Here is a 24962-nt window from a genome sequence, read left to right on the forward strand (position 1 = left end):
GTGGTCAGGGATGATTGGAATTGTAGTCCAAAGCATCTGGAGGGCTGAAGGTTGCCAATGCCTGCAATAGATTGTCAAGGGTATCTGACTCCTAGTTGCCTAATAGCAACAACTAAAGATCCCCCCATTCCTAAGTTACATAGGTTGCTGAAAAAGAAGGTTGGCAGGAAAACCAGTAGTGGATTCTTGTGTGAAAGGAATTGTAAGCTTCATTCACAAATTCCTAGGCCGGGCATGAGTTCAGAGGCACCATTTCTTTTAAATTCTTAGCATATATCTTCCCACCCAACTACCATTTTGCACTGGGCTCTGGCTGGTGGATCTAAAATATTAAGCATATCCCACAAGTTCCATCCTGCCAGGTGAGTGATTTGTAGCAGTCAATACCTATAGTAGCCTCACTAGCTTTGAAAGGCATAGGAGGTGAGCTTCTGTGGGACTGATCAATAATACTATGTGTGTTTTACTATGCCACGGGTATATATAATGTCACTGTGTTGAACAGAAAACACTTTCATCAAAGAATTACCTTATAATGCTAATTAAGAGATGGAAGGATATAGTTGCAAGGAAAGTGTTCGGCTCTCCTCTCCCGCCAACAATTCTCTGCGGCAAATTGCTTCCTCCTGATCAGTTTTGATCCAGTGTTTATTCACCTGATCTCCAAGATCAGAACTAAGCCAGAATGAGGGGGTGGGGGCATTTGCAGAATAGTGGGCAGATGATGGAAAGGCATGTCAGTTAACCCATACAAATGCCCTGGACTCAGCCACACATTTATGTTACCTCAGAAAACATAGGTTTGAGGACATATGAGTGCTAAGGAAACACACAGGTTCGCCCTAAAATATAATACTGGTGGCTTCTGTTACAAGAATTTTAAAATACATTATGTGAACCTTATATTGACACCTGACAGCATATTTTACTGTTCAGTGGAATATGGCTCTAGACTTTGGGTAGTTTTCAAAGCAGGGCATAGGCCCCTCATATTAATCTGAAAGAGGCATTTCATTCCCATTGTTTTCAAAAGTTCTCAGAAATTTTCCAGCACCCAAGCTTTAGTTCTGTTAGATTTTCTGAAATTGGAGATTAAAGCAATGCAATATTTTCATGCTAAATGTTTTCCTCTTGCATATTTTCTCCATCTTTGCAGGAATTTGCTGCACTTACAAAAGAGCTAAATGCATGCAGGGAACAACTACTGGAAAAAGAAGAAGAAATTTCTGAACTGAAAGCTGAAAGGAATAACACAAGAGTAAGTATAAAAACAATCAGTTATGTGTGTTTTGCATAACAATGTATCAGATAATTTTAGCACTGCTTTTTATCTTATAAAATTCTATGAGAATTGTGAAAATACATTCTGTGCCTGGGTGGGGGAGTCTGTAGTTCTCCAGATGTTGATGGACCAGAACTCCCATCATGCCTGACTATTGACATGCTGGCTGGAGCTGATGGAAGTTAGAATCCAACAACATCTGCAGAGCCACTGGTTCATCAATGTCATTCTTTTGTAATAGCCTTTTGATAGTTCAAGTGGTTTGTTTGGAAATTCATATCTTGAGTTCTATTTTCCACCTGCTCTTTGGGGAGTAGTTTTAAAGTAGACATTCACCGATCAGATTTGGGTTCATTTAGCATTTATTAACTTTCTGGATTTCTCCCCGTCTGGCTTTTGATCAAAGTGTGAAATTGAACAGTGGCTAGCACCAAAAAGATTGACAGGGGAAATTTGGCTTCTAATCAGTTGATTCCCAAAACCTTTTCATGGTCAATGTTGTTACTGGAATATGAAGCATCATTCTAAAAGTGTGTGGACTGGTGAACATTCCTGGGATAATTTTTGAGCAGTTCTGACTTTTCAGAGCAGTGATATACCAAAGAGTGCCAATGTATGATGAGTAGAGGAGTCTTCCTTACAGAATTCCTATCTCCCTACCTTTCTGATCAATGTTTATACTGAACCAGCTTATATATGGAATTTTGGAGTTAGTGTTATAAGCATGATGAAACCTGGTCATGTGTTTGATGTTTCTTCCAACCCATGTACTACCAGTTTCACAGTGATCTTTGGGAATGGATAAATATATGTATGGAAAGAAAAGTATCTTTGATGCCTTCATCCACTAGGTAGAAGTTGCATTTGGTAAAGCAGGTACCACTTTGTAGAAGTTGGGATCCACAGGAAAAGGCATATCTTTGGCAGCTTCTTCATTTAAGAGCTGTATTGTCTAGTACCCTGTTACTGGTTTTCCCATTTGTGATGTATGGAAGTGAGAGCTGGACCACAAAGAAGGCTTATCGCCTGGAGAATTGATGCTTTTGAATTGTGGTGCTGGAGGAGACTCTTGAGAGTCCCATGGACTGCAAGAAGATCAAACCTCTCCATTCTGAAGGAAATCAGCCCTGAGTGCTCACTGGAAGGACAGATCCTGAAGCTGAGACTCCAATACTTTGGCCACCTCATGAGAAGAGAAAACTCCCTGGAAAAGATTGAGGGCACAAGGAGAAAGGGACGACAGAGGATGAGATGGTTGGACAGAGTTCTTGAAGCTACCAACATGAGTTTGACGAAACTGCGGGAGGCAGTGGAAGACAGGAGTGCCTGGTGTGCTCTGGTCCGAAGAGTTGGACACAACTAATCGACTAAACAACGACAACAACAATTGTGTAGTACTGCTGCCTTCATGGATCCTCAACATCGCCTGGATATGTATCCTGTCTCTGGCAGCAGTTTTATTCAGACATTCAATACCCAGCCCCCTTGATGATGCTCCATGTTCTGGTTAGGTCTGGTTATTTGTGGGGCCTGCCTGGTGTTTTCACATGAGTAGAATATGTGCTTTTATTTAAAATGCACCTCTGGGTTATTTGTGGGGCATAGGAATTTGTTCATTCCCCCCCCCCCCAAAAAAAATGTAGTCCATCCCACCACATGGCCTGAGGGACGGTGGACCGGCCCACAGCTGAAAAAGGTTACTGACCCCTGGACTCGATGATCCTCAGGGTCTCTTCCAACTCTATGATTCTATGATTAACTTAGGACCATTAATTTCAATGGATCTGCTCTGGGGAAAACTTAATGGATACAATCTATAGGTCCTAGCAGAGTTTTGCCCAGTTTCTCCAGAAATTGTTAATATATATAATGGGAAACTCCCATATGTTCTTACCAAAGAGCCATTAAAAAACCTGCTATTCTATTAAAAAGCAAAACATGCCATGCCATGTTCTGCAGTGAGAGAGATGCAAATATAGACATATTGGTTGCCAATAGACAACAGAACCCGCACATAATTTGTTTTAAAGAAAACATAGCAAGAAAATGACTACATTGCCCTCTCACTTTTGACAATACAAATGTTTCTGAACCATCTTTTTAAAGGGGGGTTCAACTCTAAATGAATGTGCAATTAATAAGAAAAAGAATAACTGTGTGCTTTTATTAATGGGCAGTCTTTAAAAAAAGCACAATTAAAAATTTAAGTAGTGCTTTATGATTTCACTGAATAAGGAGATCATTCCACCTTACAAATTAAAGGCAGAAGCCTGCTGTATAAGTAAAATATGTCACAGCCATTCTTCCATACCTGGAAGATAGGCTAGGAAGCTGCTTTATACCAAGTCAGACTATTGGTCCATTTCACTCAGTACTGTCTACAATGATTGGCTGAAGTTGACCCAAGCCTTGGGCTGATTAAACAATCTATGGCCTTAAATGTTTATGACGGGTGCTGTGTTTTGCTGCTGCTGTTATGTATTTTGTGTTTTTATACTGCAAATTGTCCTGTGATCTTTGGATGAAGGGCCAAATATAAATTAAATAAATAAAAATAGTTGGGTTCAGATTTTAAAAATAATAAAATGTCAGTAAATAACCCTAAATATATGTAACTTGCCTTTTCCTATGCAAGACTAGAAAGACAGACTAGAATTAAGAATACACAAAGAAACATCACGCTGCTACATCCCAGTTAAGGGATTGTTATAATAGTTGCTTGTTCGCTGCCTTTGTTCAACATGATGTCTAATTTAAATATTACAGTTCCCAGGTGATGGCTGCCGAAAAATCCTTACGCGAAAGTTTCTTACCCCATGTAGCAGTGCAAATGTATGCAGCATCCCCATACTGTTTCTAAAGATATGCACTGTTGACACAGAAATGCTGTATGTGTTCAGCACAACACACACGGCAAGAAGGTTTAAAGTGTTAAACATTATACAAAAAAATTGTTTGGGGCAGCTTTCCTGTTGGGGGGGGGGGGTAGTCACTTAAACTAGCCCTGACATCAATCTATCTGATGGCTGGTGTCAAACAAGTTCTAAACCAGCAGCCGCCAACTTTAATTATACCAATGGGAACTTTTGGATTTTTGAGAGAGTGCCATGGGCACTCCACCATCTATGGGCACTGCTCTCTTCCCTACCCTGGATGAGCCCCCAGAGAAAGCACAAAACATACTTCACTGTTTGAAGCAATCTTAAGTGAAAGTCAGAATCCATTAAAGTTAATCTGAGCCTTGAAAAGCACATAAAAATTAAAGAGGAAGTGGGCAAGAGAATCGAGGGAGAAAAAGGTAACCCGCCCCACCATCTCATGACCAAAGGGGCAGTGAGTGGGGGAGCTGAGAGGTTTTGTGGTGCCAGGGGGCACTGGTGGAGGAACAGGGGTGTGGCGGGAGTGCACTGCCCCAGCAGCATAATCCCAGTGGGGTGCCATCGCGGCTGAACCCCGCCCCCCGCTGGGCGCCACACCCCCAGGATGCATGCCATGCCCCTGTGGGTGGCACACCACGCCCACAGGATACACGCCAGCCACGCCCCCACCTGCTCTCTGCCCCCCCCGCCAGAGTTTGAAGCTCCGTCACTGCCAGGGGGAGATGTTAAGGATGCCATTACGTCCACAAGCGCCAAGTTGGCAGCCCAACTTTGAACACTGTAATACAAAAGTCATCTCCAGAGGTTAAATACAAAAGAGAATGGGTCATATATGACACAAGAAGAAGTAGATATTTGGTGAGCCTGGGTGTCTATAATTTTATGACATTTACTGTAGGGTACATAATATTTACAGTGGTACCTTGGGTTACATACGCTTCAGGTTACATACGCTTCAGGTTACAGACTCCACTAACCCAGAAATAGTACCTTGGGTTAAGAACTTTGCTTCAGGATGAGAACAGAAATTGTGCTCTGGCGGCACAGCGGCAGCAGGAGGCCCCATTAGCTAAAGTGGTGCTTCAGGTTAAGAACAGTTTCAGGTTAAAAACGGACCTCCGGAATGAATTAAGTACTTAACGCGAGGTACCACTGTATAGAGAGCAGTGTTCTGACTTCAGATCAGCACTCATCCCTGGATAACATCTGCAGAAACACCACATAGTGTATTTTGAATGCCTTTTCCACAATGTAGTTTCAGATTTGCTTTATATCCAGTTAGATTCCACAACACACACCTTTTGAAAAAGAAAATAGCAAAGTAATTATCCTTCTTTAAGGCAATATTTTTTGTTTTGTAGGTTCAGCATTAATTGTTGTTGTTTAGTCATTTAGTCGTGTCCAACTCTTCGTGACGCCATGGACCAGAGCACGCCAGGCACTCCTGTCTTCCACTGCCTCCTGCAGTTTGGTCAAACTCATGTTGGTAGCTTCAAGAACACTGTCCAACCATCTCATCCTCTGTCGTCCCTTTCTCCTTGTGCCCTCAATCTTTTCCAGGGAGTCTTCTCTTCTCATGAGGTGGCCAAAGTATTGGAGCCTCAGCTTCAGGATCTGTCCTTCCAGTGAGCACTCAGGGCTGATTTCCTTCAGAATGGATAGGTTTGATCTTCTTGCAGTCCATGGGACTCTCAAGAGTCTCCTTCAGGACCACAATTCAAAAGCATCAATTCTTTGCCAATCATCCTTCTTTATGGTCCAGCTCTCTCTTCCATACATTGCTACTGGCAAAACCATAGCTTTAACTATACAGACCTTTGTTGGCAAGGTGATGTTTCTGCTTTTTAAGATGCTGTCCAGGTTTGTCATTGCTTTTCCCCCAAGAAGCAGGCATCTTTTAATTTTGTGGCTGCTGTCACCATCTGCAGTGATCATGGAGCCCAAGAAAGTAAAATCTCTCACTGCCTCCATTTCTTCCCCTTCTGTTTGCCAGGAGGTGATGGGACCAGTGGCCATGATCTTAGTTTTTTTGATGTTGAGCTTCAGACCATATTTTGCTTTCTCCTCTCTCACTCTCATTAAGAGGTTCTTTAATTCCTCCTCACTTTCTGCAATCAATGTTGTGTCATCTGTATATCTGAGGTTGTTGATATTGGGTATAATGGGGTGTAAGGGAGCAGCATATATTATGCCAGTAGAGAAAAACTCTCTATAGTTGCTTAAGATAAATATGCACCCTGGCACAAACATTTAACTGTCAGGAGCTGCTCACTTTCATAGGCCTTAAATCCTGTATGTATTTGTTAAATGCTTGAACAGACATGCAAGGGGAAGTGCAGGGAAGTGAATGGAGTGGGAGGTTCAGGTTTGGACCCTTGCTGAGTCACGGAAGCTGACTCTGGGCTGAGTCGTATTTCTGTCTCCGAATCTTACAGGAATTGTGAAGCCACTCAAAAATGTTGACAGACATAAATATCCCTTGACTCCATGTTTTCATTTATCCAGTGGAGCATTTTGTTTTCTACAACATAACAACCCTGCAGTGAAAAGTCTTTATTTTGACCTCGGTGTATGCATCTATAGCTGAAATTATTATTTATTTATTTATTGTGGTATGGGGAAAGTAAAGGATCCATTATTCACTTCTTGGAGCTAGTTCAGCGTAACACTATGATGTGCTGTGCTTGCTATAAAATAGCATAAATGAGTGGGGCAATGTTAAAGTAGTGTTGTGAGTTGTGGGGCAGGGGGGAGAGTAGGCTGTTTGCTGAGACCCTTCTAACCCCTGGATCCAGCAGCTGTTAAAATATAAGCCAGGCTAGCTTCCTGGTGAGGTGATAGCCTAGGTAATGGGCCATTAAGGAAACAAAGGAAATGGGTCTGTGCCAGATGAAAAATGGGTGGACTCCCTCCCTCAACTGACCGGTAGTTAAAAGGAAATGGCCAGGGTTGAGAACTGCATGAGGTGAGCTAGAAGCTGGAAGAAAAGCTGCAGACTGGGAAGCCAGAGAGAGTCAGAGCTTGATTTCTGTTTGAATCCAAGGCTGCGGCTATGGGGGAAGCAATAGGAGCAAACTTCAAGAAAAACCTGAGTTGCTGTTTGTTGCACTTCAGCTTTAAAGAGTGGGTTTTCATGGGGAAAGCTCTAGGGCAACAAAAAGAGCGCTCAGACATGGAGCTTTTCAGTGTGGGCCTGGAAAGAGCAGGGCAAAAGGTGTGAATAAGCCCTCTCTTTATTCACCTCTCCTCAGGTCTGTTTCTGCAGCCATGAATGTGGGAAATACATTCCAAATGGTTACAAGAGGGAGTTTGTTACATGAGTGCTGGCATTGGATACAACCCCTTTTGATCAAATACAGAAATTCAAAATGTTAATGAAAAACGTTTGTTTGTTTTTTGCATATCTGTTCAGGTTTCAAAATGCAATTGTGCAACTAATTTCAGCATTGGTTACGTACTGCACTGTGATTTGTTTCTTTAATTTGATGGTTTCAGTAGTTCCATTTAACAATATTTCAGTGTCCTAAAACATCTTAGTTTGGACACAACAATGGTAAGTGGAACAATTTGCCATCTTGGAAAATTTGCATGAGAGTTCAGTAGATATTAATCACATTTATACTTTATTCCCCTTTACGTTCTCTGCAATAATATCATGGAAAACTGCCAGACGGAGTCACCATAAACCTTCAAGTACGGTGAAACCTGCCTGTGTCATTATCATTTTGAACTAGAATTATGGTGCCAGTGACCTTCAGGTGAAAATGAGCTAACTTTCTTTTTTTATATATATATTGAATCCAATAGCTGTTACTGGAACATTTGGAGTGCCTTGTTTCAAGACATGAAAGGTCGCTGAGAATGACAGTGGTGAAACGGCAAGCACAGTCCCCCTCCGGAGTCTCCAGTGAAGTCGAGGTTCTGAAAGCACTGAAATCGTTGTTTGAACACCACAAGGCTTTAGATGAGAAGGTAAAGTACGGGGAATCGGCTTACTGACTCAGCATATATTTCTTAAGCTTTGTCATGGATGCCTACACTAGACTAGTTCCCTCATTCTCTTGGCATATGTAACATAATAGTGTTTCCAGGGTGCCATTTTGTATTCTTCCAAGGTCACAACAGAGGCACCAGGCCTCACACACTGAATGGTGGTGGTGATTTCCATGGGACTTATGCAGGGCCATGGGGCCCTTCCAGGAAGTCAAACCCAGTCCACTCAGGCTAGTTGCATACTGTAAGTTGTTTATATTCCCTCTTAGGGCCAGAGAGACAGAGAGAGATGGCGGAGGGGAGACGGAGAGAAAATCTCTGATGCTGTCCCCAAAGGAGGCATCAAGTTATCAAGCTGCATTTACCCATCCAAGTTGAACTAAATATTCTCACTACATTTAAAGCACGTTTATACTACTTCAGCAGTCATGGCTTCCCCTAAAGACCCAGGGAACTACAGTTTACAACTTACAGACTTATAATTCCCAGTACCCCTTACAAACCACAGTTCCCATAATTCTTTGTGGGAAGTTACGTGGGTGTGACTGCCTGATCCAAAAATGTGCAGTCATTTCAAACAGTTTAAAAACCTATCAGTCAACTGTATGGGAAGAAAGGAGGTAAGAGAGGAGGGGTTTAACCGAATCCTTGTTCCTCTTGCCAAGCAACTGATCAGCAGAATGTTAATATTTTAATATGAATACAGGGGTACATAGGCTTGCCATACGTCAGGAAAATTCCTAATATATCCTGGTTTTCTGCTGTAAAAATGGTGTCAGAGGAATTTTGCCAAATCGGCAAAATGTTAGGGGAAACCCAGTTACAGTATATGGCAATGCGATGGAAAAAGCAGCAGAAACAGCTCCAAAACCTTAAAGTCACTATTTTGGGGGAAGGTTTCCCCAAAGAAGCTCAACAATCTTGGTGGTTTCCTAAAAAAAGCTCAACAACTTTGCGGGTGTCAGGAATGCTATTGTCTCTTATTTCCACTATGAGAATAACAGTCTCAGTTTCCCAACATTGCTTAAAGGTGTCTGTTCTTCCTCCTGTATTCATTAACTGTGTAATAGCCTGTCTTCTATTGAGTTAAAGACAGTGTTCATGAAAAACATAAAATTGTCTTGCAACAGTTTGAGAGAATGCCACCAGCAGCTGCAAGTGTGTGCAATGGCAGATTGTGCACTGCATGGTGCCTGAGAGGGTTGACGCCTATGTGTTGATATGAACATGCACTAGAAACGATGCATCTGACATCCACTCAGAGATTTAAATTTTAAACACTGTGGGGAACCCCTAAACAATGGCATCTCACACTAACAAAATTGTAAAATAAAAATAAAAGTGGGATAGTGATTTATCAGGAGCAGGTAACAGGCAGCAGGGAGGGGCAGCTATGATAAATAAGGAAAGTCAAGGCATATGGGTCACTTGTCTATGGCCCTAGAAGCTGGCTTGTGTAGAGTGGTCTGTTTGTAGGGAACTATATTACCTTTAGGAAGAAATCCCACAGAGATTCATTACAGTCTAAATAGGGCAGTACGTATTGTGCCTGAATCACGATTGCACCATATTTTGACATGCTCCTTCTAGGTGACGTGAAAATCATTTACTGTGCTTTTTAATCTGAAATGAAGCTTTGCAATTTAGCTGTGCATAGTAAGAGATGAGTAACTGAGGCCAATGCTATGCAAACACATTTAAACAATATTTTAAATGTCCCTGGAAGTTTTTGGGTTTTCTGCTGAACTTAAACGTTGTAGCTGGGACTTACATAATGAGCATTACTAGCAGTAGTCTTTGGAGTATGGTTTATAGACTAATTTCACTTTCCAGTATTTGAGACTGATAAAAAACCCCACAAACCATTAGGGAAGTGGTGACGCCTTGTTTTCTCAAACTACTTTAATTAATGAGAAATGAACTTGAACTTTCTGCAAACAATTAATAAGAAACATGCTACGTATTGTACATTTTGTGTTTTAAATTCAGAATTGAAATTGAAGGATTTTCTCTGGCGGTTTGAGTGACACCAGGTATGTTACGAAGCAAGTGGTAAGCGTTGAATCTGCACTAAGGTGATTGCCTGCTTATTTCTGAGTGATTCACCAGACCTTCTGAACTGCTACAAACCTTCCAAAAGTGGATTGAATGCTGGCGCGTTGAATTATTGATCATAAATCCATCCGGCCCATGGAATCAGTCTGAGTGCAACATGCAGCAACAATGTAACCACAACTTCACTTGCAGATTCAGCACTCTCCAATTGCCCAGTAAGCCATGTCCCAACCAACTAATGGGATATGTCTGAAGGTTCATTGGTTATTCCCCCCTACCCAACCCAATAGAGATTTGGGGATCTGGGTAGGTGGTGATGTGATGATGTTTCTTACATGACTCGTCAAGTTAACCATAGGCCATAATTCAACAAAGGCTTCTAGTTCAGAATCATGAAAGCTAAAAACAGTGGTACCTTGGTTCTCAAACTTAATCCGTTCCAGAAGTCCATTCCAAAACCAAAGTGTTCCCAAACTAAGGCGCTCTTTTCCATAGAAAGTAACGCAAAATGGGCTAATCCATTCCAGACTTTTAAAAACAACCCCAAAACAGCAATTTAACATGAATTTTACTATCTAACAAGACCATTGATCCATAAAATGAAAGCAATAAATAATGTACTGCAGTCACACAATCAATCAGTAGTTGAACTGGGTTCCACACAGTCACAAAAAAGAGCCGCAAAAATGCAAAATAAATAGCAAAAACAGACAGACCTCAGCGTAACACTCAAAACAGAGCATGTTTTACTTTCAAAAAACGTTTGCAAACCAGAACACTTACCTCTGGGTTTGCAGTGTTTGGGTTCCAAGTTGTTTGAGAACCAAAGCATTTGAGAACCAAGATACCACTGTATAGCAAATGGATAGACTCAATTAATTTATGTGTGGGTGCAGCAGCTTCATATGGAGAAACTACCCAAGTCTCGCTAGAGCCCTGTCTTCCCCAGTTCCCTTTTTGCCATAAAAACTGCATGGCAATACACCCAAGTCACACAATGGGGTATATGTGCCTCAAGTGCTCCCATCTATTTATTATTTCAAGTTCTAGAGCACAAATAATTTGAATGGTACAATTTTCTTCTTCTTCTAGGTAAGGGAACGACTGAGGGTTTCTTTAGAAAGAGTCTCAGCACTTGAGGAGGAACTAGCAGCTGCTAATCAGGAGGTAAATACAGAACTTTTCTCTGTCTTGTATGATGTAACTTTTTAATCATATCAGCCTGTGGATTAACATTAGAGTTATAGCATGTGTAGATACTGCTTTGGTTCTATTCTGAAAATTTAGGCAATCCTGCTACTTTTAAAGGGGTATGATTTTTGTTTTTTTCTGGGGAGGGGGTTACCTTAAGCTGTTAGAAACCCACAGTGTCGAAGATAGCAGGAAAGTTTAAAAAACAAATTGTGACACTTATGTTACAACTGAAGAGCATGGGTTTATACAGCTCCTTTTGCAATACATTCACTGCAAAACTCGCTGTCTTCAGTCACAGGGTGGTGGAGTGAGCTTCCTCCCCTCCCTCCGTCAGCACCACCAGACAGAATAACATCTTAGGACATTAAATTTGGTGCTCATTTTTTGTCACAATCATGCAATTTCTCCCTCCTATTTTTGAAGATGGGAAGAGTCATTTGAGCTGGACCTCCAGCCATTGTGGAGTGTTCAGTTCACTCCTATCTACATGGTAGCAGTGAGGGAGCAAGTTTGCTACTCCACTCTATGAGCAGGGATGCTGTCTCAGCAAATGTATGAACAAGAGCACTCCTCGTTCCTGCTGTTTGCAAAATGGTCCTTTTACTGAAGTGTTTAAAAATTGTTTCTTTACTTGATTCCATGAGTACATACATTACGTCCTCTAACAGTGAACTCAGGTGCTAAGTACCAATCAAAATTGAGCCAAAAATGGGGCTACTGAGAAATAAGGGGAAGGTCTCTGCAGGCTTGGGAGAATATTGAGGTTTGGAGAAGCACAACAAAGCATTTATTAAATAAATCAAGGGGGCAAAACACAACCTAATGAGAACTGAGCATGTTCAGTAGCTGCAGTATGTAGAGTATCAGGTGAAGAAGAAATGTGGAGAACAGAGGAGTGAGGAAAGTAGAATGCTCTGTTTTGAAGGAATAGCTGGACAGGAGCACTTCTATTAAGAGGAAGGAGACACTGTAATATTCTGTTGAAAATCTCAGTTGTGTCTCCTGTCTAAGGAGTATTCCTGCCTAAGGTTCCAGCTAGCTATTCATTATATCTGGGCATTGTTCTTATTGTTCTCAGAGAGTTACTAATTGTTTAACCAAGGGAGGAATCCAGGCACAACAGAAATGAAGAGGCAAGAGTGGGGGAAAGCTACAAAAATTGCTGCTTACCAGTTTTACTATTTTTATCTTCCTCCACACCTGCAGTGTACTGATGATTTGAAATATATGTTAAAACAGTACCCTGCTGAGTATCCAATGTTTGAAGTCTATTCTGGCAAAGCTACTTGGTCTGCCTTTTTTGTGTGAAGCTGAATATTTTTTCTTCACAAAACCTTGATCCCTCATAACTGCCTCGGTGTATTTCTTAGCGTGGGATTTTCATTTCACCTTCCTGGATCATAATTACAGATTATATGTCACCAGTTTTTGTTAACGATAGGTATTACAATAGTACTAGCAAGGAGCACAAACTTTATTAGTGCATTTTAACAATAATAATATAGTACTAAATATCTAAATACCTTCTACAGATCACAAGATTTGAGAGATTTGAGTCCTAACTAGGACATTTATGTATAGGCAGAAAATAATAACAACCTCCCCCTTCAGTCCAGTTTAAAATTAATCCCGAAAAGCCTGATTAACTACCTGGACATGGAGGGAATGTCCGAAATTAACCTATCTCTCCCCACAAAATTGCAGTCTGGCTATTTAGGCCCCTTTTTGTCATGACCCCAGAGTCCAGCAGAGCAAGACTCTGAGTAAGAGGCTGCAGAGTCTCCAGCTAAGGAGCAAGACCCGGTCCAAGCTTCTAAGTCTCCTGCTGGAGATCAGGAGGCAACTAATCCTGTTACATATCATCTTGGGACATCCCAGAATGATCAAAATGAGCCCCCAGGAAAATGGGCACAGTTCCCTGAGGAACCTAGTGCCTCCCACTGTTCCTCACTGGATCAGCAATGCCAGGGATGTGCCAGGATGGAGGCTATGGAATTGAGGAGTCTTCATTTTCACTCCAGAATGTTGGCAATTTAAGGCTCTAAAGTAATCCACAAGATAAAGGTAAAGGTAAAGGTACCCCTGCCCATACGGGCCAGTCTTGCCAGACTCTAGGGTTGTGCGCTCATCTCACTCTATAGGCCGGGAGCCAGCGCTGTCTGCAGACACTTCCGGGTCACGTCGCCAGCGCGACAAGCTGCATCTGGCGAGCCAGCGCAGCACACGGAACGCCGTTTACCTTCCCGCTGGTAAGCGGTCCCTATTTATCTACTTGCACCCGGAGGTGCTTTCGAACTGCTAGGTTGGCAGGCGCTGGGACCGAACGACGGGAGCACACCCCGCCGCGGGGATTCGAACTGCCGACCATACGATCGGCAAGTCCTAGGCGCTGAGGTTTTACCCACAGCGCCACCCGCGTCCCATAATCCACAAGATAGTGGACCCTGAGAAGAGAGAGTCTGGGGGCAGGTTCTTAAAAAGACTCGGACTGCTCTCAAACTTCATCAGGGCAAGTTACTCACTCAGAGCTATCCATGGTCCTGCAACGTCTGACCTGCCTTTCCGTCTTCTCCAAGGAATCTGGCATCAGACCTGAATGTAACACATTTGTACAAACTAAACTATGTTACTGGATACTGGTAAGAACACACTATATCTTCCCAGTGCAATGTGGGTCCTCCTTGCCATCCGTCACACATTAGTTTGTTTATTGTTTATTGTTTATTGTTTATTGTTTATTGTTTATTGTTTATTTATTTATCTATCTATCTATCTGCCTTGATAGCTCAGTCACTAGAGCATGAGAGTCTTAAGGTTGTGTGTTCAAGCCCCATGTTGGACAGAAAATTCCTGCATTTCAGGGGATTGGACTTGATGATACTTGTGGTCCCTTCCAACTCTACAACTCTATGATTCTATGACTATTATACCCTGCCTACTAAGTGAAGTTTTTGAAGTAGTTTCCAGTACAGTATGTTGAAAATACAGCACCAGATGTTAATTCTTTAACAGCCCAGAGGCCCCGCACCGGGCTGCTGTTGATGTTTCTCGCAAGTCTCCTCCATCCTCCAATGTTCTAGCTACTGCTCTGCAGCTGAATCTCCTTGCCTGGAATTAGTCCCAGATGTTAGTCCCTCACAAGTCAGATGTTAGCCAGGGTTTCTTCATTGGGCTGCTGCTAATATCTACGTGTCAGTGGGTGGTTTTGCTCTAAACCACTTAGCCTCCTGGACTTGCCGATCGGAAGGTCAGCAGTTCAAATCCCCACAATGGGGTGAGCTTCCATTGCTCTATCCAAGCACCTGCCAACATAGCAGTTCGAAAGCATGCCAGTGCAGGTAGATAACTGGGTACCGTTGCAGTGGGAAGGTAAATGGCATTTCCGTGTGCTCTGGTTTCCCTCACGGTGTTCCATTGCATCAGAAGCGGTTTAGTCATGCTGGCCACATGACCTGGGAAACTGTCTGTGGGCAAACACCGGCCTGAAAGTGAGATGAGCCCCACAACCCACAGTCGCCTTTGACTGGACCTAACCGTCCAGGGGTCCTTTACCTTCCCCCCCCCTTTACGTGTCAGAGGAGGGGAGATAGTGTGAAAAAGTGCTTGGAGGTTCCCAAAAGACTGTGGCTGCTCCTGTTTGTGGGCAACTTATTCAGGGTGGCTGGGCACTGTGGGAACTTCTTGGCATATATGTCAGTGAGAAACATTTGAGGAATCTGAGGGGTAAGGAAATCCAAAGTTTTAGTAAGGCACTTGCATTTTTTGGGATGTGGGGAAGTCCTGTTCATCTCCACTTAAATACAGTGGTACCTCGGGTTACATACACTTCAGGTTACATACGCTTCAGGTTACAGACTCCGCTAACCCAGAAATAGTGCTTCAGGTTAAGAACTTTGCTTCAGGATGAGAACAGAAATCGTGCTCTGGCGGCGCAGCAGCAGCGGGAGGCCCCATTAGCTAAAGTGGTGCTTCAGGTTAAGAACAGTTTCAGGTTAAGTACAGACCTCCGGAACGAATTAAGTACTTAACCTGAGGTACCACTGTACTTACTTTCCTAAAGTGTCACATACATTATATATAAACCACTTTGAAGTTTCATTACAATCAACTGGCATGTAAATGTTTGCAAAACTAGCTTTCACTTTCAGAGCAAGATGATATTCAGGCACGCTTCTCCTTCCTCTTCCATACAAATTCACCCACTCTTCTCATCAGCATTGCCTACATGGCATTATGCAGATGCTGACAGTAATGCTAATTGTGGTTACTTTTTACCTGGTTTTTAAATCAACTGCAGCCCTGGGTAAAAGTATCTGTGCTGTGGTGCAGCTGGCAATTGTGTAGAATAAGTGGTTTTCACTGAGATTTCATTCCACGGTTCTTCTAGGAAGAGTGTCTGCTGGAACTCTATCTGAGATGGAATCCTTTGTTTTTAAAGAGCTGAAGTGGAGAGAAAGAAACCCATTTTGGGTAGAAAGGTGCTTTATAGCATCCTTTCACCTAAGAAGAGGATGAAAAGGGCTTTGTGGTTGCTGAAAGCAACATCCCAAACCAGTTTTTGAAACTCTGAAAGGCCTTTTCTTCTGCCTTTTGTTCCCTTAAAGTGCAACTTGCACTAGTGATAAATGCCATATCAAGCCGTCCTTACTGCAACGTAGCGTCTTCCTGTGGCTGAAAATATTTTGATTGCCTTTTCACAACACAGATGCCATATATGTGCTATTAAACGAATAACAGATCGAAGAAGTAGACCCCCTGCTGTTGGGAATGGGAAATCTTGAGTGCTTCAGCATTCAAGCCATCTCTTCAGCCTCAACCTCAGCATTTAACCTAAGGTGTCCACCCCCCCCCACACACACGCATAATATTAAAGTAGTTTGTGGGGAATTTCTGCATGTTGGTTAACAGAATCGGAATTTTAAAAGGTTCTCTTGCTTTAGCTTCCTATCACATTGAAGCAGCACACATTAAACTGCAGGTTCTCATTAACACTGCATTCATTTGCATAGCAATTATGAAGGCAATGGAGGAAGCAGTTCAAACTGGTTTGCAAAGCTTGGAATGGGAAGGGGGGTCACAAATTTGACAAATACAGTATGTAAAGAAATAAACTTCACTGAACTTGGCATGTTCCATCACTGACTAAGAAAGTAGGCATTTACAATTTTCGGCAAGATGGTGTAGCCACAGCCTGTATACCACTGAGTTGCGATGCAATCTATCTGAGAAAATATTATACAGTAATACCTCCACAAACGTCTGCCCTCTTGGCCATCCATTTGGGCGAATGTCCACGGCAAACCCAGAAGTACCGGAACGGGTTACTTCCAGGTTTGCTGCTCAGCGCATGTGCGCAGAGCGGCACTTCATTGAGTGTCCCTTTCATCGAGCGTCCCTTTCGTCGAGTGTCCGGGGCTCCAGAACGGATCCCGGACTCAAAACAAGGTACCACTGTACATGTTACTTTTGCATCAAGTGTGGCATGTGTCCATTTAAGCATTGTATCAGCCTATCATTATAACCATAAGCTATATTTTGGCAGGTTGCCACTCAACCAAAGAGCAAAGGCAAGACATGTTCTATTCTGGGCCCCGAGGTTGCCACCATAAATGGCATCCCATGGCAATTTCCAACCTAAAATATATAGAACATCTTATTGAGATAAAAATCTTAGGTTTCAGTTCTGATCAATTTTCTTGAAAATCCAGTTGTGTTTGCACACATATTTAATAACAATAATGAATAATAATTTTATTATTTGTACCCTGTCCATCTGACTGGGCTGCCCCAAACGCTCTGGGCAGCTTCCAGCATACACAGAAACATAATAAAACATCAAACATTAAAAACTTCCCTATACTTCTAAAAGTCAGGTGGTTTTTTATTTCCTTGACATCTGAAGGTAGGGCATTCCACAGGGTGGGTGCCATTACCAAGGAGGCCCTCTGCCTGGTCCCCTGTAACCTCACTTCTCGCAGTGAGGGAACCACCAGAAGGCCCTCGGAGGTGGATCTCAGTGTCTGGTCTGAACAACGGAGATGGAGACACTCCTTCAGATATACAAGGCCAAGGCTCTTTAAATGTAAGATATCCCTGTTAGATATTCAAACAAAAGTAGGCTCTTTATCTAAATAAAAATAATATTTATTTAGATTTTAAAACCCCACCAATTCTAAATATATATCTTTTAAACTGGATGTGTAAGCAGGCACCCTATTTTTAAGTGAGAAAGTGGTGACTAATGAGATTAGAAATGAATGAAACCGCACTAGGAGCTGGAGAATTATTGTTATTATTCAGAAGGTTTGAGGAGTATAATTTGTACCTAGAACTCAGGAGTAGAAATTGAGCAAGCAAGCTGTATCTTAAATGTCAAATATAATTTATTTGCATTTATTCTGTCTTCATTGTAGTCTTTGCTTACAGAATCATAACATTTCAGAACTAGCTCGTCATCTTACTTCGCTTACATCCAAGCACAACGTCACACTATGCTTTGTGCCGTGAATTTTGCAATGCAGTTCTCCAGTGAAGTCAGTTGTACCAAAATGCGTATACTTGCATAAAGTGTGCATATAAATGCATATATTAGTGGAAATAATATGCAAGAGCACATTATGCATACAAACTGCATCTAAGCAAGTGTGTAGTAAGATAAATTTGCACTAAAATGGTGGTGAATTTTCATGAAGACTTTAAAAATAAAAGATGACAAACTGTTTTGGAAACTTGGTGAACCAAACTTAAAATTGGGGGGGGGGAGATGAGAAACTGAGAGAAATCAAAATGGACGGATTATCTTTTCCCCAATTGTGACATGTGAATGTGGTCATTTTGCATTGTTTGCTTAATACATGGCGGTCACAAAGCTGGCAAAATCTACATTTTTACATAAGCTTATCTTCCAAAGACAAAGGGGGATCCTTCTCATCCCAGCTTCCTCTCAAGATTTTGTTTGACTAGTAGAGAATTGAACATATGTGGATAGATGCTTTCTCAATTATCTGGCTCTTCAAGGCTTTAGATGCAAGATGGAGGTCTGACACAAGACATTTTATTTAGCATTAGCATCTGTGTAGAAGAAATCTGTTCCTAAGAAGGCTAAGAAGGAAGCCTGATTTTGAATACTGTTTGCTGCAGTGAAACAAATATAGTTTCCCACTAGATTTTTAATAGGATGTGGAACATCTGTTTGTAAATGTTAAAGTTGTTACAGTTTGTCAAGAAAACAAGCTTGAGTGATTAAAGGTTAAGTGAATTTGGTGCGGGAGGTGAGAATGAAGCCATTGACAGGAAATGTTCTGTTATGCTGGGGTACCATGCCAGGGCTATTCTGGGGAGGGGGGGTGTCCTGCTTCAGGATGCACACAGATCAGAGCAGCAAGACATCAACAGGGGCAATCTAAGATGTAAAGTCAAGTAGAAGTCAATAATAATAATAATAATAATAATAATAATAATAATAATAATAATTCATTTATACCCCACCCATTTGACAGGGTTGCCCTAGCCACTGTGGGCATCTTTGAAGACATAAAAACATAATAAAACATCAAACATTAATAGTAACAATCTGTTCCAGTATAAAAGTCACGATAACTTTAACATAACGTATCAGACAAAGCAACATTCAACAACCCATCAGAATCTAATAGTAAACAGTAAAATTAAACATCAGCAAATAATAATTAAACAGTTCAACCACAAAAAAGAATTACCAATCTATAATCAATAAAAGTAACAACAAATCACAATGCACAAAATACCACAAAACATACAAAACCATGTAAAACAGTAGTGACCAAACTTGACCCTCCAACTGTTTTTGGACTACAACTCCCATCATCTCTAGCTAACAGGACCAGTGATCAGGAATTATGGGAATTGTAGTCCCAAAGCAGCTGGAGGGCTGTGTTTGTTTTGCCACCACTGATGTAAAAGGACCAAATTGAGAAACAAAGAATCACAAGTTATAAAACTATATAGACACACACACACACACACACACACACACACACAGTGGTACCTCGGGTTAAGAACTTAATTCATTCTGGAGGTGTGTGGGTGGGGGTGGGTGGGTGTATGTATATGGGACGCAGGTGGCGCTGTAGTCTAAACCACTGAGCCTAGGGCTTGCTGATTGGAAGGTCAGCGGTTTGAATCCCCACGACGGGATGAGCTCCCGTTGCTCAGTCCCTGCTCCTGCCAACCTAGCAGTTCGAAAGCACGTCAAAGTGCAAGTAGATAAATAGGTACCGCTCTGGTGATGCTGACCACATGACCCAGAAAAAGTGTCTGTGGACAAACGTCGGCTCCCTCGGCCAGTAAAGAGAGATGAGTGTCGCAACCCCAGCTGTTCTCAAAGTCATAGTCTGCTGAAAGGCTAGGTGGGGCGAGGCAGGTGTAAATGCTATCGCCTTCTGTGGAACAGAAAGTCTCTCTTCTCTCACAGGGACAACCCAAGAAGCAAGGTTCAGAAACAGTCAGAGGTTCAAACATGGCAAGCTCAGTGAACACCTAGGTGGCAGTGACGCATGAGTCAGGAAGCTGGCACAAAGATGTCGTTCTGGTACTCTATGCCTGCAACTGAAGGCTTTTAGAGCTCCACCCAGAACACAGCAACAAGGCACCCATGTTGCTTACAGATTTGGTCTTCTGCAATGATTAGCTTCCTCACGAGTATTCCTCAACCGTCACTTAGAATCTGGTAGCCAATGGAGCCTGTATCTTGAGGCAGCTGTGCTCCCTAAGGCTTGGTGGCTGCTCAGTATCTGTCTCTGAATCTGAAAAAGGGAAAGTCAGCTTGCCAGTTTCCCTGAGGGCCCCGGGTGCTTAACACAGGGTGTTCCTCTGAGAGCCCTAGGTCAGCCTCGGCCCAGTATACTTGAAGGAGCGTCTCCACCCCCATCGTTCTGCCCAGACACTGAGGTTCAGCTTCGAGGGCCTTGTGGTGGTTCCCTCACTACGAGAAGTGAAGTTACAGGGAACCAGGTAGAGGGCCTTCTCAGTAGTGGTGCCCGCCTTGTGGAATGCCCTCCCATCAGATGTCAAGGAAATAAACAGCTATCTGACTTTTAGAAGACACCTGAAGGCAGCCCTGTTTAGGGAAGCTTTTATTATTTGCTGAATCCTTGTATTTTAATATTCTGCTGGAATTATTATTATTATTATTATTATTATTATTATTATTATTATTATTATTATTATTATTATTATCCAAAGAATAGCCTTCCAACTGGGGGCATGACTGGGAGATGTGGGGCCCCATTGGCTTCATCCCCTCCCTGACTCCTTCTCTTCATGATGATGGTACCCCCAATGTTTTTGTTCTGGCACTAAAATTTAGCAGTAGCAGTGCCAGCAATGCCTCATGTTCTAAGAAGGGAGGTGGTGGCGAGCCTCACTGGGGAAGTGGCAGGGCTATTGGTTGTGGCTGCAGGTGCCAAGCATAGTCCCTGCCCCCACCCCCTGCAAAGAATAGGGCATAGGGTGGCTGCCACTGTTCGCTTTTCCTAGAGACACCATTTTGCAGAGCAAATACTTGTACTTTTGGTTTTTCTTTTAAAAAAGAAGGAAAGCATATTTTTGCCCCAAGGAAAAAAAGAACTGCAAATTAACAGGAGAGGCGAGATAAGGTGTTTTCAAATGTTATACACACCTGACAAACCTTCTCTGAAAATAGACCTTGACCTCTTTACATTTTTACTATACTGTTAATTAAATTAAGCCCTTTTAGTACATCCTAGACAAGTGATTGAATTGGAAGCAAATTCCAATCAAGATAATTAGACTGACATAATTTAATCCGTTTTGCTGACTGATGTTTTTAAATGGAAAGAACATTAAGAAAAAAACAGCATTGGATTTACCTTGGATAAGAAGCCGATCTATATCATTGCCATGTCTGCTTTTAATAATCAACCACCACTGCATGTAATTTCTTTTATTTATTTCTGTTCCATAAAGTAAATGCATAATGCATAATGCAGAGACTGAAATCTTTATTATAATGAAAGAGGAAAGACCTTGGTTTGGGGAATAGGCTCATCAGGGGTCACACTATTTTGGCCCAGCCACTAATCTTTACTCCCCGCCCCCCAACCTCAGGTGTAAAGCAGATGGGTGTGATTTTTCCATAACAGCTTCATGGGCTAAATGGATTGGCCTAGAGTTTCCCCACCCTCTCTAACAGCATTATCTTTTCTTTCCATTTCCCTCCATTTTGCATTTTGATTGTTTCTTTTATTTTTTGGCTAAGGCTTAAGGAAGTTCTAATATTTGGCCTCCTGGTGAAAGAACATGTTGGTGCCTGATAAATTTCCCTTAAAAGCATATTTCGCTCTGCCCGTGTTGTTTCAGCATGGGCCAGCAAGTATAGTTCAGAGACACAAGTATATGCACAGAAACCAACCTGGATTTCTGTTTTCAAGTGTGGACCATGATATCCTCTGGAAATTAAGTTAATGGAAACACACCAGTTTAATTTAGGGGTCCAATAGGTAGGTGTTGGTTATGCCCATTGTAGCTTTTATTTCTATGACTCTTAAGATAAATGATCTGTATTCCAGGTGGGTGTAAAACGAATGTGAACCTTTTCCTATTAATTTTGGGCTGTTTCTGTTTCGGAGGAAATGAAATGGAAGTGGGTTTTTTTTGTTTTGTTACTTAGCTCAGAATTATATTATGTCTGCATCAGAGCAGAAGGTCTCTATTTCATTTCATAGATCCGCCACCAAGTCTAATAATGATTTCTACAGCCTCTGATTCTTAGTTGAGCAATGTGACCAGTCGCTTTAGATATCCACCCTGCTGTGCAACATTTAAGCAATCCACTTTTTTTTTTACTTTATTAATCCTTTCAGCTGTGAAATGGTTGCATGTAATGGCATGTTACATTATGAATGTATTGTGTCCAATTTATGTCTCTTTTAGATTTATTTCTGCTTTGGATAAAAAGCGATAAAGACAGTAATGATACATGTTATTGATTTATAAACTATCAGAATTTCATGCTCACCAAAATGAATAAGAGCTCATCTGGCATAGATTGCTTTACCATTTCCCAGTATTATTATTTTTTACTGTCATCATTGCAGCTAAAATGCCTAGACACGCTTTGTGATCAAAATTGAGGCAGTGATTCAGCACAACTCAAACATTGCCCTTTATTGTCTTTCTATATCCTTTATAACGTGAGCATTTCCTTTTCTAGAAAAAGAAAGGGTATAAAGAGCTTCCTTACAGTTAGATCTAAATTGTGTACAACAGCAACAGTGTGGACATCAGTTTCCCCACTTCTGTCACCTCATCCAAGTAATGCCAAACCAAGTGTGATGTGTAATGTGACATTGTGATACTCTACTTTCCCCCACCTCCCTTCCTCCTCATTGGCTGCCACTTGCAGGGGTTCAGGACCAATTAGGTTGTGTCACACAAGTTGCTTACTTAGACGTTGGCAGGGAGTTTTGAGTTGGCAGATGCTACAGCCCTTTTCAGGTATGGCAACCATGACGGCACTATGTGAGTAAAAAAGGGATTCAGGCAGTGCTTTTTTCAGGGGGGGGGGACGGGTACACATACCCCTAAATATTTTGTGAATCTAGCAGGAGAAGAAAATTAAAAACTTTTTTAAAAATTAGTTTATTCTCTAGCATGGTGAATCGTCAGTTCCACCCCCAATTGGCTGCCTTTTGTCCATTTACTGTATTTATTTTTCCTGATTTTCCCGATTGGTGATTTTCTTGAGTCTTGATTTTCTTGAGTTAGGGAAAAAAAAGCACTGGATTCAGGACTATGTCTTTTAGCCTGATGACTCAAGCCAGCTACCCTGTATTCTGCTATAACTGCTACAGTGGAGAGCTGTTTTTAAACATCTCCTCAATTGTGTAAGGAACCCCCCCCCAAAAAAAAAAAAAATGGACAAGGCTCCCTATCCCAAAAGTTATCTGAGAATATGGAAAGACAACAATCAGGGAAGGCATGGCCCCACAGCCTATTTCAGCTGGGTTTGCTGCTTTGTGGTTGTAATGTACAGTGGTACCTCGGGTTACAGACGCTTCGGGTTACAGATGCTTAAGGTTACAGACGCTGCTAACCCAGAAATATTACCTCGGGTTAAGAACTTTGCTTCAGGATGAGAACAGAAATCGTGCAGTGGTGGCGCAGCGGCAGTGGGAGGCCCTATTAGCTGAAGTGGTGCTTCAGGTTAAGAACAGTTTCAGGTTAAGAACAGACCTCTAGAACGAATTAAGTTCTTAACCTGAGGTACCACTGTATGAAGAAGGCATATGTGTCCCATAGCATAACCCCTTTACTTCTCTTCTAACCCAATAAGGATGTGTCCCAACTGGTAGAAATCAATGGTTGTTATTGCTTCTTCAACCCCACTGCACAGTTAAATACAATTTTTGAAAAATATAGAGCTATTTTTGAAATTGAAGTTCTGTTCACGTGAGTTAGACGCAACCTTGTGTAAAACTGAGTGATCTTGCTGATCTGAGTGTCTATGAGATCAAACTATTTCAATCTACATATACCACTTTTTTCCTCTGAGTATCAGTCTTACGAACAGAAATTGGGATGCTGAAGTAAAACCATGCTGGCTTCTGTGCTTTGTGAGGGGTGTGTTCTCTACAGGGCTGTCTTAAGTATATGCGTCGCCAGGGTGCAAAGATCTGCCTGGCGCCCCCTCCCCAGGTTGCCCAGTCCCAGGCGCGCAGGCGGGCGGAGCCAGTCAGCCGCCTCAGCTTCTTGCTGGCTCGGTCACCCCCAAACTCGTGGCGCAGAGCCACACACAGCAGAAGAGCCCACTGCAGCGCTCCGACCGACGGGCAGGCTCTTCCCCAGACTCAACTCTCAGGCCCTGGACTCTCAGCCTGGCGCCCCTGAGAGCCCCGTGCCCGGGTGCCCTGCACTCTTAGCACCTATGGATAAGACGGCCCCGGTTCTCTAGTATTGTAAAGTGCAGTATCATTAACAATTTTGCTGATAAACCTATTAGGCTGATGGTGTGCTCTGTTCTCTTAAAGGGTTTGATTTCATCTTTTTCCTTTACAAAGCATAGCTGTGTGGGAAGGGGTGTGTGTCCTCAATTAGGATTATGGTACAGAGAAGATGAGTTACACCTTTTTGCTCTCTTTTCCTTTTGGAAATGGCCCCTCGATGCAAATGTTTCTCCCAATTGATAAAACTTATTGTTAAAAACTCTCCCTGACCATGGTCTTGATCCATTTCAACTCCCCCACCGACTGTGGGTGCATTTTACAGAGGAAAAATACGTTGCAAGTTCCAATCATGGAACTGCTGCATCACGCTTAGTTTGACCTTTCATAATCACGTAAACTAGTTCTTTCAAATGCATAGCTGATAAAGGCTTGAAGGAGGATATAAAATGATAGCATTTAAGGGCGATGAAGAAAGATGATAACAAGAGAGACCATCTTTAAAGATTTTTCCACATTTAGATTAGTAGCATATTGATACAATGTGAAGAATAATGTTAAAATATTGTCACATTACTGCTTAGAATGCTGTGTATTTATGCTCAAGAAATGAAATTC

The 24962-nt window shown here is 42.1% G+C and overlaps 1 protein-coding gene across 10 annotated transcripts in view; it reads left to right on the plus strand.

Moving 5' to 3' along the window:
• Positions 1–24962, plus strand: part of PPFIA2 (PTPRF interacting protein alpha 2) — a 281701-nt gene that overhangs the window by 177210 nt on the left and 79529 nt on the right. For all 10 annotated transcript variants that reach the window (XR_014012454.1, XM_081211201.1, XM_081211200.1 and 7 more), the window contains 3 exons: positions 1157–1258; positions 7969–8133; positions 11302–11376. Coding sequence is in view for 9 of the 10 variants with exons in the window: in XM_081211201.1 (XP_081067327.1) it covers positions 1157–1258; positions 7969–8133; positions 11302–11376 (342 nt within the window). In the remaining variant the exon portion in view is untranslated. The remainder of the gene's footprint in view (positions 1–1156; positions 1259–7968; positions 8134–11301; positions 11377–24962) is intronic.

This window comes from Podarcis bocagei (genome assembly GCF_964188305.1).
Source record: "Podarcis bocagei genome assembly, chromosome: 10".
NCBI lineage: Eukaryota > Metazoa > Chordata > Lepidosauria > Squamata > Lacertidae > Podarcis > Podarcis bocagei.